At 46.5% G+C, this 13645-nt stretch overlaps 1 protein-coding gene across 1 annotated transcript in view; it reads left to right on the plus strand.

Moving 5' to 3' along the window:
• The first annotated feature begins 6648 nt into the window (after positions 1-6648).
• The window catches only part of LOC133348537 (beta-1,4-galactosyltransferase galt-1-like), a 31571-nt gene continuing 24574 nt past the window's right edge, over positions 6649-13645 (plus strand). Inside the window, exon 1 of the mRNA XM_061561404.1 lies at positions 6649-8151. Within this exon, the coding sequence (XP_061417388.1) occupies positions 6820-8151 (1332 nt within the window). The 5' untranslated portion in view covers positions 6649-6819. The remainder of the gene's footprint in view (positions 8152-13645) is intronic.

Raw genomic sequence — 13645 nt, forward strand, 5'->3', positions numbered from 1 at the left:
TCGCCTGTCGTCCCTGAGACGGCTCGACAGAGCAGCCACCTGCGGCAGCAGTTCCCGCGGCGGGGACCACGCGGTCGTCGCCTGCCATTTCACCTGCAGACGGTGCGGCGTGAATGACGGCCACCATTTTGAGTGGGGCGCGGGATGACTCAAAAGACGCGCCGTGTACGGCAACGCTGGAAGGAGCCGCATGCTGACACCGACGACTGCCTCCCATCTGGGAATTTGTGGCGGCAGGAGGCGATTGGACAGCGTTTCGTCATCACTTTGAGGTGGCTTGGTTGTCCGTCGGGTGGATGAAAGAGGAGGCCCTTCTGACAGCCCTTGACGACGATGCATTGGCGGTGTTCTGGGCCATCCCGGAAAGTGATCAGTCGACCATCCAGTGGGCATTCACCCAGATGGCGGCCATCTTCAACCCGCCATACAGCGCCTGCATAAGATTTTTGCAGCGGAAGCAAGGGGAGGCCGAGACGCTTTTTGCTTTTCACAACGCACTGCTGGCATTAGGACAAGAGGCATATCCCCACATGGACCGGGCGGCACTTGACTCCTTGGAGGTGGAAAGGCTGCTATCGTTGGCGCAGGAGTTGGGAGTCGTCCAGACGATCGATCACCGAGAACAATGAGTTGACATCCTGAATGGTGGCCTGATGGATTCAAGTACATGAGAAAATGAAGCAATGGCCAAAGGTGGCGGCTTGGATGGGGGACCCCGAAAGGGCAGAAGGGCCCACGTTGTAGGATATGGAGCTGGTGTTGGCGTTGTACGGCCGGGCCCGTATGGGAGAGGCGTCAGGGGATGGCCGCTGGATTGTGGTTGGTGAGAGGAGGAGCCCCCTCCACCCTCGAGACTAACATCCACCTGCTTCAGGTGTGGCCGGCCAGGCCACGTCGCAAGAGAATGCTGAGGTGTCGGCGACACCATCGACACCTTCCACCCCGCTGGCGACTGCTCCGCAAGCCCCACAGGATCCGAGCCTCTGTTGCCGGGAAAATATTTAGAGGTTGCCTCATGTGAGGGATCAGAGGCTGGAGCCTGGGCCCTATCTGGAAGCCCCTGGAACCTGCTAGTGGGTTCGAGAAGGGAGGTGCAGCCAGGGCGGAGCCAGGCCATGCTAGGAGCATAAAAAGGGCTGAGAGCGGGGAGCTCGAGGTTGCCAGTTCTGGGATTGGATCGTCTCGTCATTGCTGTCGTCTCGTCACCATCATCGCTGCCGTCTTCACTCGATATTGTGCTGCTAGATGGTTGTTGGCTGTCTTCATTGGCGCCGTCAATGTTAGACGGCTAGTGTTGTGTATAGGCTAGTGCCTGTAGAGGGTGCAGGCAAGATCATGAGTGTTTAATAAAGAAGGTGCCTCTACAAACCTCATCTCCAACGCACTCACACTACAAATATACAGGTGTGTAATTATATACAGTTGTTTATCTGGCAACACAACTGACACCTTTTTTACAAGGAGTCATGTTTGCATTGACCACATTACCTTGCGGTCGGAATACAAACGCCAAAAGGCGTGCGCCTTTTGGCGTCATCTGGTCCAACACCATGTGAGACTAGGCTCTAAGAAAAGCTGTCTCGGGTGTGGACCAATCAATTTCAAGGACAGTGCATACATTATATCAGTTGTGTTTTTTGTTTGCATTCCGACCGCAGGTATTGTGGTCAATGCAAACATGACTCCTTGTAAAAAAGGTATCAGTTTTGTTGCCAGAAAATAGGGTAAAAAAACAATTATCATATTTTGCTACTGGCAAAGGAGGTTCCAATGGTGTTTATATATACACAGATGTTTATATACAGGTATTTGTCTATATATACAGTATCTACAGGTGTTTATATATCTATAGGTGTTTATATATGTTTACAGGTGTATATATACAGAGTAATAACTTCTATGCTTTTAAAAACAAATATAAACAGGTATATACAGGTGTTTGTGTGTATACAGATGTGTTTATATACAGGTATATACAGATGTATTATCCTCAGGTGTTAAAATATGTACAGATGTGTATATATACAAGTGTCTATATACATAGGTGTCAGGTGTGTATATATATACAGGTTAAATCTTGAATGAAAGCTTTCGTGACTGCAGGAATTAATATTCTTTTGGTCTTTCGGTAAAGTCACGTAGAAATAATAATAAAAAAATAACAATATCACGACGTTTCGATCACAACACAAGCAATCGTCATCAGGTGAGAGCTGCTGAGAATATATGGTGGGAGCGCTGCTAAGGTCAGGATTTAGAAAGGTTTGGGATGGGTGTAGCCCAAGGGTCAGTGGGAGGGGATAGAGATGAAATTTGCATGTAAATGTAAAATCGGGTAAATCTTGACAAACGAAGCTGTGGGGGTGGCCATTGTATTATGCAGGGTGGGGCTGGGTGGGGAGGAAAGGGTGGGGAGGGGCTGGGTGGGGAGGGTGGGGCTGGGTGGGGAGGGGAGGGTGGGAGGGGTTGGGTGGGGAGGGTGGGGAGGGGTTGGGTGTGGAAGGTGGGGCTGGGTGGGGAGGGGCTGGTCACCTCGTGGTGCCCTTATAAAAACTCAACGATTAACCTACTCACGCCTCACAGTCGGCCATATTTGCGGAATATACCATGCCGCCGTTGACCCTGGCCATTGACCGAGCAACCCAACGTTCCTACCAGCTCCCTCCGCAGGAATGTGTTAAATATGTATGCAAATTAAAGCTCTAAGAGAGCTCAGAAAGAGCTATCGCCACATGGAGGTGGAAGAGGATGGCAAGAATATAATATATACACAGGTGTTTATATATGTAATGCGTATGCTGGGTTTCGCCGCCCCAGCCCCTAAGCCAACCAGGCGCCACGAACCATCGGGGGCAGGGTTTAAGGGCGGAGTCCGCAGGCGTTAGGGGGTGGTATTATCTGGAAAGTTCTTAAGGGGTGTGGCGAAGGGTGGAGTCTGGGTGACGTGGGAAGAGGATATAAGGGGGAGCCGGAAGGGGCTCGTGGTTTCAGTTGTTGGAAGCTGGAAGCTGGGCCACGTCGGGGGTCTCCGCGAGCCATCGGCCACGTGGCAACGCGGAGACGGCTCCCAACGCGCCGTCTGCCAGCGGTGCGCGGGAGCGGAGAAGCGAGAGAGCGGCGCGAGAGCGGGACGTCAGCCCCCCCTGATGTGCCGCGGAACGGCCGGGAGAGCGGAACGTGAGCTGCCCAAATAACGAAGAAATAAAGAGACAGAGACACAGTCGCTTGTCGTCGACCTGTTTTATTACATATATATGCTGGTGTTTGTATATATACAGGTATTTGGCGATATACAGGTGTTTGTATATTTCCATGTATTTATATATGTAGTTCCTGAAAGTATGCGTCACGCGCGGAGGTCGGTGTGCACGCACGCGGCATACAATGGGAGCAAATAAGGACGCAGGGCGCTGATTGGCCGAGAGGGTGTTGTTGTCGCGGAGTGGCGCCGCATTGTCTGGAAAAACATGCCAAGTGGCAGCGGGGGGCTGGGGGTGAGTGGCGTCGTGGGGGATGCTCCTCATTAATTGGGGATTAATTGGCTCTGGGATAAAGACAGGGGTTTTTGGAGGAGATGGGAGTTCGCGCCTGGGAGGAGACAGAGGATGGAAGAGTTGGAGCAGCAGAGCTAATAACAGTATAGGGTAGCAGTGGAGAAGCGTAGGGTAGCAGTGGAGAAGTGTAGGGTAGCAGTGGAGAAGTGTAGAGTAACAGTGAGACGACGAAGCCAGTAGGAAGCGGCTGGAGTGTGGGAAGAGAAGCTAATGTCGTTACGACAGAGTGGGACGGCGGAGCTGATAAAGAGCAGCCGAACTGTGGCGGAGAGTGGAGAGGAGAGTCGACGGAGAAGTGATGGGGAGCGAGTGAGGCCGGCAGAACGCGGCGAGCGAGTGGAGAGCGCGGAGGAGAACTGTGGATTGGTGTTACAAGAGGAACGTTGAGCGATTTTGGATGGAGGAGTGTTGATCGAAATACGTTAAATAAAGGAAAGAGGAAAGACAGAAGCTGTCGTGTCGGTTCGAGCACTACATATACATGGGTGTATATATATAGATGTGTGTATGTATAGGTGTGTAAAGCAGGGTGTTTTAAAAAGATAGACCCGATTTAAAAGCAGTACTGCTTTGAAATTGGGTATTTTTAAAACACCCTGTAGAAACACAAAGGTTTGTGTAAATATGTATATATGTGGGGAGCAGTGGCATAGGGATTAGTGCGCTAAGCTACACTACAAATCCGGCCGCACGAGATCGATTCCCGCTCATGGCCAACACCAGTGACCGGTCCTGGGCCTCCCCTAGGTCGACTCAGCCTCAAATTAGTACCTGTGTGGTTTGAAGTAAACATCGCGGCCACGTGTGGTGGTGGCCACCCACCCCCCAGTGTGTGCTGGCTAACAACACTTGCCCCAACAGTCCGTTAAAGGCTATACGGGTGATCTTTGTCCTTGTTTATATATGTGTGTGTATTTTACCGTATAGGGAGGGACGTGTCCAACACTAACCTATTGACTGTTCTCAAAAATGTTGTTACCTTTAGCCATTGTCTACTGTAAGTCGCGCGTCCATATTTACGTCTCATTGTCTTTACAATCCGGCAACTCCCCGCCACTGAGTTGATTCTATAGTGCAGTGTTCAGACTGTGACGCAGTGTTGATTCTATCGGGCAGTGTTGAGTGTATGGGGCGTTGTCGAGTCTATGGGTAGCAGTGTTGAGTCAGGGGTGCAGTGTAGCATCTGTGGTTTCGTGTGAGTCTGTGGACAGTGTTGAGTCTATGGGCAGCGTTTATTATATAGGTCTCTATGTCAGTCTATGGGTCTGTGTGAGTCTATAAATATCTATGCAATTATATGACCCATTGTGTCAGTCATCGTTTAACCGGACAGATGTCATCATACGTTGATTAATCACGTATCTTCATCTGTGCGAAATAAAAATTATACTGCCTCTGTATGCCACGTGTCAGATATTAACCACAAACTTTAAATTCTGCACCATTTGCAGCTCTTTAGTCATGTCTGGTGGTGTCACGTTACGCCGTGTAATGCAATTCACATTCATGACGCCGCTATGTAAAATTAAAGCGCTATTATTAACTAAATTTTTTTACTGCTTAAACACGTTGCACCTTTATGCCATACATCTCCCACTCCTAAAAGCATCATGATCATATTCAGACTGCACCTATAGACAATTATATACGACAGACGGAGGGGTGATTGAGTGGGTGATTGGCTGGGTGGGTGATTGATTGGGTGGGCGGGTGATGGATTGGGTGGGCGGGTGATTGATTGAGAGGGTGGGTGATTGTTTGGGTGGGTGGGTGGTTGATTGGGCGGGTGGGAGATTGATTGGGTGGGAGGGAGGGTGGGTGATTGATTGGGTGGGTGATTGAATGGGTGGGTAGGTGGGTAATTGATTGGGTGGGTGGGTGATTGATTGAGTCAGAAAGTTACAACAACAAACAATATAAAAAACACGATAGGAGTAAGTAAATAACCCAAACACATTTTTGTAACCAGATAAAGCCCACTGAGCTATTAGCTTTTTCAGAAGAAACCTGGCTATTACAAATGAAATGGGAGCGGCCAAATGACCTAAGTAATTGAAGCGCATGTTTCTTCATGCGAGGGGAATAACCGGAGGACCTGGAGAGAAAATGACATGCGACTACGGAGAGAACACATGGTTGTTGGTGGTTGGAGGAGTGTTTGAATTATTTAGCAAAGTGATCAGTTGTTTTGCTTCGATCCCTACGAGGTTAATGATGTAAAATGTGAAGGAGCCAGGTTGGGTGCATTGCCTTGTATCGGCAGGGATGTAAGTACTCCAACAGGGAATGTATGTACTCGTGCAATTTGCACTCATATATTGTATCTATATTTACGTATTTGTTTTTTGTGCCTTGCTTAACTTTTCTCTTTCTTGCACTCCTATCGGTGTTTTGTGTAATTATTTTCGTTGTTGTAACTTGACACTCTCAGAGATAGATCGAGACGCATAGAGATAGAAAGTAACCCACAGTGATACATCGAGAGACAGGCTCATATAAATATAACTTGCTGAGCTGGTGCCCCTACTGGGAAACGTATAAAAATAGCTTCATAGCTCATCGGATTCCTCCTCCAGTCTAAATAAAAAATCGGATACTGTATTGTTAATTATATATTGATATCGTATCATACTCGATGAGATAGTGATGGGCTTTGTAAAACCTTATTTCAAGTGTCTATTGACTATTGCTGCTGCTCCTGCTGATGATGTGGTATGTGTAGTGATAGGGCTCGTGATGGGGTAGTGGTACGGGTAGTGGTAAGGGTGGTGATAGTGGTAATGATGGGGTAGTGATGGGTAGTGGTCGATGTAGTGATCGGGGTAGTGATATTGCAGTAATGCGGTAGTGGAACATGTAGTGATAGGGGTAGTGGTAGGTGTTGTGGTTTGGGGTCGTGATACGGGTCGTGATGGGGTACTGGTACATGCCTTGATAGGCTTAAGTAATAGGGGTTGGGGTAGACCTGGTCGTAGCTGGGTGTCGGGGTCAGGGAGTATCAGGATGATGATGCTGGGCTAGGAAGAAGAGATGGAAGTTTTCTAATGGAGGAACGGAAGCTGATGAATTTATTTTCCACCATATGTAGCCAACCGTGCTAATCAGACATGAGTTGATGACGATGATGATGATAACGATGGTTAATTATTTGGGCAACATTTATTTACATGTCATTTTTCCCCCTTCCCATTTAGATAACAAGCGCGCAGGTCCACACCTGGTACAGCTGTGTCCTATCAGCTACAAAGCGGAAAGATATTAAACAATGTTTTCGCTCGGTTTGCTCAAAAAGACAGTCGTCGCACTCACATTGCTGGTCATGTTACTTTATGTTCTGGACATCCTCCGTCAAGTACATAACAACTCGAAGCTCGTCATAACGTCGATGAACGATGTCCTACAACAGTTGAGCACAGGAATCGATGCTGGTCCTGACCCAGTTTTCCACAAAGTGGGGCAGACCCAGGCGCTTGCCTTCTCCGCGTATCTGGACGTCCGCGACGAGGGACGTCCATTCGTCCGGGTCTTTGTCCTGGCCCCGAGAGATATAAACTACAACCACTTCACCTGCCAACTTTTCTACCGGGACCCACCCACTGTAATGAACGTTTCTGCCAAGGAAGATCGCATCAGCAGCCACTTTGGCTTCAGGTACGGCGTCTACAATTTCCTTTGCAACGTCCCTGATCGCACGCCTTACCCGAGCCACGTGAGCCTCACGGACAAGGCCTCGGACTCGGCGGAACCTTTTCTCTCATCGATCCCCGTGGTGGCGCCCGGCGATTCGGTGGCAAGGTACGACTTTGCCGTGTGCCTTCCGACCCTATTCGGGGCGTTCAACAACTCCCTCATCCTCGTGCAGAACCTGGAGATGTACCGCATCCTAGGAGCAGGCATCGTAACTGTCTACAACACCAGCGTGAGCCCAATCGTGAACCGAATACTCACGCATTACAGCCGTGTCGGTTTTCTCGAGGTCGTGCAGTGGCCCATTGAGAATTACCTCAATCCATCCAAAGGCTGGAGGCCCGACATTCACCCAGGCGAGCTTCACTACTACGGGCAGATAGCCACGATGAACGACTGCTTATATAGGAACATGTACAGGGCCAAATACATCTCCTTCGCCGACGCTGATGAAGTCATCCTGCCGAGGCAGTGGTCAAACTGGGCAGATATGATGAGAGCGATAGATGTCCACCAGTCCACCTCAGCTTTCTACTTCACCCTCCACACGTTTCCGATAACGAACGAGGCCACGTGGACATCGCCCCTGGGTGGGCAGGCCAGCGGGACGGACATCCTGAATCAAACCGCAAAGCAGATTCCACCCGCCGACACAAAGGACGCCACCACGAAGATACTGGGGTGTCCCAAGGGGCTGGTCTACGTCTCGGTCAACACCGTCCTCGTGAGTCGCCCGGGCTACAGAGTTCACACTGTCCCAGATGCGGAGGGCACTCTGCAGCATTACAAGAGGTGGAAGAAGGAGTGGCAGCTGCCGGACAGTTCTGTTTTGATGCGTGACTTTCACGTGCAGAATATCTTTGGCAGCTTGCTCTCAAGAGCCTGGATGAATTGCGTGAATCCTCAGCCAGTGAATGATTATGAATTCACTTTTGATGACCGGTCCCGAAGATCAGCAATTAAGTTAAGCCTCAACACGATGAAAAGGCTGTGTTACCCTTTCTGGCAAAAATACAGGATGGGTTAAGATGTGTATATACCAAATATACATGTATTGGAAGGCATAAAGTTGGCATAAATCACACATCATCCTTGTGGTAAAACATGCAGACAAACACTGCTTTGAAAATAATGTACACATTCTCCTTGAAACTTTTTGGCTTCATCAGAGACAGTGTTCATCGCGTGAACACTGTCTATTAACGAGGTGTTTCGGTTGGGGGAGGGTCTATGACACATGTTACTTAATGCTGCAATCTGACCCAAAGTAAAATCCATTGTAAAACAAACTTATTTCGTTTGATGGGTAATTAATAGCACTTTCGCGGTGGCGAGATGTTAACTCCCTCGCCTGGTATACAGGAGTTCGTGGGTTCGATCCCGACCCTGACTTCTGTATATTTGGAGTGTGCATGTTCTCCCCGTGGTCGCGTGTATTTTTCTCCGGGTCCTTTGATGTTTATCTTCCACGTTTATAAACATGCGTTTCAAATATTTGGCTTCTGTACATTTCCACATGATAAGCTACTTTGTTGAGCTATAATTTGTGGCCAGGTCGCTTCAGAAAAAGAGCTAAAATAAAAACGGTAAAACGTTAAACAGTTTAAATCTCTGCTGGGGATGAGCCATGCGAGTGCTGCGTTACTTGTTGTTATCCTATCCTGCGGGGTTTGTGGCAGCTCTGTGCTAGTGGAATATGCTGCTGAACGTCCTCTGCCACCTCGGCCAAACACACCTCCACGCAATGCGAGAGTCGAGTGCGAGCGGCTCCCAGCATCAAACGGGCACCGTGACGGCACTGAGCCACGAGTGGAAATTCTCCATTGGTCGCCTTGGAAGGCGCCATCCAAATAAATGGGCCTTGCCTGCTAAAATTAAAAACAAATTTTTGTTTATAGTTTAGTTTTAACTGCTGTAAGTGCTTTAATCGGCAATGCATTGTTATTGCATTGGCAATAAGTAATTTGTGTTCTTGGTTCTTTCGGTAAAGTCACGTAGAAGGAAATAATAAAATAACAATAACCAAGAAGATGAATCCCTGCAGTCACGAAAGCTTTATATCGAAAAGTAATTTGTGGTTAATTGTTGATATTGTATACACTCAAAATAAACAACAAACACAATTGTAATCGTGATTTATTTGTGAGTAGCTGATTATTTCTTGTATATAATTCATTGTTTATTTTCCATCAATGTGCTGATGCTACACAATTGTACACCTCAGTAAAGTCAAATTACGACGTGTAGAGCCTCGGTAACCCCGACGATTACACGTGTGGTTTACACGAAACGAAATAATGCTTAATCCAGGACAAAATTAAATATATTTAAGAAAAACTTGTTTAAAAACACGCTTTTATGAAATGTGCTAAACAGTTTAAAATAAATATTTTCTGTTCAAGTACTTTGCATTATATATGTTTCATATACAGTACTCTTGTTGTAACCGACTAAATAAAAGCGTGGGGCGCGTGTACTATTTTAGAGCAAATATGTCTGTATTCACAATGAGAAGTAAGTGTTCATATCTTGTTAATGTTGTAAATTGAACATAAAGGTTTTAAGCCGTTTATCTTTGGGAATGTCTGCATTGAGAATGCAAAGTAACTGTTCATATGTAGTGAATATCTTATTATTGTATTGTACAGCGTTGATGTTTGTGAATATACCTCGATTGACAATCGCAAGTAACTGGTGATATGTTGGTCATATGTTGTCATGTAAACTTGTAAGTTTTTTTGCCTTTTTATTTTTGTGAATGTCTGCATTAACAATAGAAAGTAACTTGTCATATGTTGGTTATATGTTTTAATTTAAACGTCAAATTTTTACGGCGTTGATTTATGTAAAGATGTCTGCATTGGCAATGGGAAGTAACTATCATATCTTGATGTTATAATTTGAAAGTTTAGTATTTCAGCCGTTTATTTTAGTTAATGTCTGCACTGGCAATGGAAAGTAACTGGTCATATTTAGATAATATGTTGAAATGTAAACGTTAAATGTTTATGGCTTTGATTTGGGTCAATGTCTGCATTGGCAATGGAATGTAACTGTCCATATGTTGTAAATATGTTGTAATTCAAACTGTAAGTTTGTATGGCGTTTTTCTTTGCAAATATGTCTGGATTATCAATGAAAAGTAACTGCTCATATGTTGGTTATATGTTGTAATTTACATGTGTATTTTTTGTAGCGTTTATTTATGTGAATGTCTGGATTGACAATAGAAAGTAACTGCTCATATATTGTGAATGTACTAATTGAAATGTATACATTTTCAGCGGTGTATTTAAGTGATTATGTCTGCATTGGCAATGGAAAGTAACTGGCCATATGTTGGTAATATGTTCAAATGTAATCGTTAAGTTTTTATGCCGTTTATTTTTATTAATGTCTCAATTGGCAATGTAAAGTAACTGTCCATATGTAGTTAATATGTTGTAATCCTAATTGTAAGTTTGTATGGCGTTTTGGTTTGCTAATGTCAGGCTTGGCAATGGAAAGTAACTGGTCATATGTAGTAAATATGTTGTATAATTAGACGTGATGTGTTAAGGCTGTTTATTTTTGTTAATGTCTGCATTGGCAATGGAAAGTAACTGGTTAAATGTTGTTAATAGGTTGTAATTGAGACGTTAAGTTTGTAAGCCATATATATTTGTTAATATGTAATATGTCTGAATTGGCAATGTAAAGTAACTGCGCATATGTTGTTAATATGTTCTAATTACAAGGTTAAGTTTTAGAGGCGGTTTGTTTAGTAAATATGTGTGGATTGACAGTGGGAAGAAACTGCTCATATGTTGTAATTGTTACCGAACGTTTTAAAGGCGTTAATATGAGCGCCCCACATATATAATGCAAAGTATATTTATTTTAAACTTTTTAGTACATTTCATAAAAGCGTGTTTAAAAAATATATATTTTTTATATATTTTATTTAGTACTTTTTGGTGGCATCAAATATTGTTACCAAATTATATTTCATGAATTATGGACAAAAGTTTAAACATTTATAAGTATTAAAGCACTTTGATGAAGGCTAATTGTTCTCTTGATCGGGGTCGTACTTTCTCATTTGTCCCATTTCTTCAAGGGCAGCAGTGTTGCACGGCTTCTTTCATGGAGTAAGTGCGGTGAGCGAGCATCTATGAAAGCTGACAATGCACACGAGGGTGTGGGTAGCCAGCACCACGACCTTTGTCTCCCCAGTGGCGATGTTTACACACAGCACCAGGCACTCATTTGAGGCTGAGTCGACCGAGGGGAAGCCCATGACCGCTTCAGATAATCGTCATTGGTGTTGGCCGTGAGCAGGAATCGAACTCGGGTGGCCGGGTTCGAAGCACAGCGCGCTAACCAACAACACCACCACCGCCATCATCACAATCAAAGACAAAGATCTCCCCTATAGTCTTAACAGACTGTAGGAGCAAGTGCTGTTAGCGAGTAGTAACTATGAAGGCCGGCACGGCAGGACCACCATCAACACCACCACGACTGTCGTCAAAACTAAAGAAAACAGAAGCACCATCCTCGTCATCATTCAATATTCGTCATCAGAGACGTAATTTTAGGGGTTAGATACAATAGGTAATAGCACTTTTTAGGAAGTCACCTAGCATCACCCAGCACAGCACCCAGTACAGTACCCAGCAACACCCAGCACGTCACCCAACACTACCCAGTACAACACCCAGCACATCACCACCCAGTAGAACACTTAACAGAGCACCACCCAACACAACACTTAACACAGCACCACCCAGTACAACACTTAACACAGCACCACCCAGTACAACACCCAACACAGCACCACACAGCACAGCACCCAACACAGCACCACCCAGTACAACACCCAACACAGCACCACCCAACACAACACTTAACACAGCACCACCCAGTACAACACTTAACACAACACCACCCAGTACAGCACCTAGCACTGCCGAGCTGTCATCCCATGAATCCCCGCGTCTCCCCCCCCCCCCCCCGGCCAACTCCGAGCTGCCCCTCCACCCCGTGCTCCCTTCCCCCATCGCCCCTCCCCTCCGTCCACAAACCCCGCCCCTCGGCGAGCCACGCTTGGCTCCGCACGAGCCACTTTACACGCTCCGCGGGCCTCGTGTCTCCGCTACGCCATTAAAAACACAATAATTTACATAATTTTTTTTTAAACACGCTTTAATGAAATGTACGAGTAATGGCAGAACTCCAGGAAATGGCCCCGAGGCTTGCCATAACGTAAGGGACCATGGTGATTTACAGCCAACGTTAGTTGAGCGTGGACAATTAGACCCAAGCTGAAAAATAACATATAAGAATGAATGTTTAAAAATACTTTTTTAAAAATTGATAGAATATAGTATTGTCATCAGTATGACATAAGTATACAAAGTTTGCAGTCAATACCACATTGGGAAGTGGGTTAAAATTGAGTTACAAGATTTCAGGATACGACAACAGACAGAGTGAGTTAAATAAAATCGTGTAAAATGTTTCAAAATATATTTTTGGATTTTTTTATGATATAATATAGTCTTGTCATCAGTATGACATAAGTATACCAAGTTTGCAGTCGATCGCACATTGGGAAGTGGGTAAAAATTGAGTTACAAGATTTGTTAAAGGATACGACAACAGACGGAGTGAGTTAAATAAAAGCGTGGAATAATAACACATTCCTCCTGCGGAGGGAGCTGGTTGGAACATTGGGTTGCTCGGTCAATAGCCAGGGTCAACAGCGACTCGGTGTATTCCGCAAATATGCTCGACTATGAGGGTGGGCACAAGCCGGCGTGAGTAGGTTAAACGTTGAGTTTATAAGGGCACCACGGGGTGACCAGCCCCTCCCCACCCTCCCCTCCCAACCCAGCCCCTCCCCACCCAGCCCGACCCCTCCCATTTTTGGATGCACGACGGACGGACGGACACAATAATCCACTGTGGGCTGGTGGAACCAGGTGGTTCCTACCAGTAAAAATGAGCTTTTGCTGGTTTGCCTATGTGGGAGTGTAATAAAGGACTCTTGCACTGGGTCTGTCTCCGTTGTCCTTTATTGTGGTTCGTACAACCTTGCCCGCACGGCGTCTCGCTCAGAGTCTCCTCCGTCTCCCGCTCGGCATCCCCACTGCTGCCGTCGCCCCTGCAGACTTGCTGCTGGCTCACTATGCAGCCCCGCTGCTGGCTCTTCACTCAGCCTCTCTGCCTCCGACCTGCAGCCCCACGGCTGCTCTCTATGCAGCCCCGCTGCTGGCTCTCCGTCTCCTCCGTGCCCCGGACACCGCTGGCCAACGGTGCCGAGTCCCGACCTGTGGCGATCACGCCACTCTCCACCTCTTGCCCTGCGTGGCCTCCTCCTATCTTTATTCCCACACTCTCCTCCAGCCCTTCCGGTTCCT

Source organism: Lethenteron reissneri, chromosome 27 (assembly GCF_015708825.2).
Source record: "Lethenteron reissneri isolate LAM-NWPU_2019-01 chromosome 27, ASM1570882v1, whole genome shotgun sequence".
NCBI classification, from domain to species: Eukaryota; Metazoa; Chordata; class Hyperoartia; order Petromyzontiformes; family Petromyzontidae; genus Lethenteron; species Lethenteron reissneri.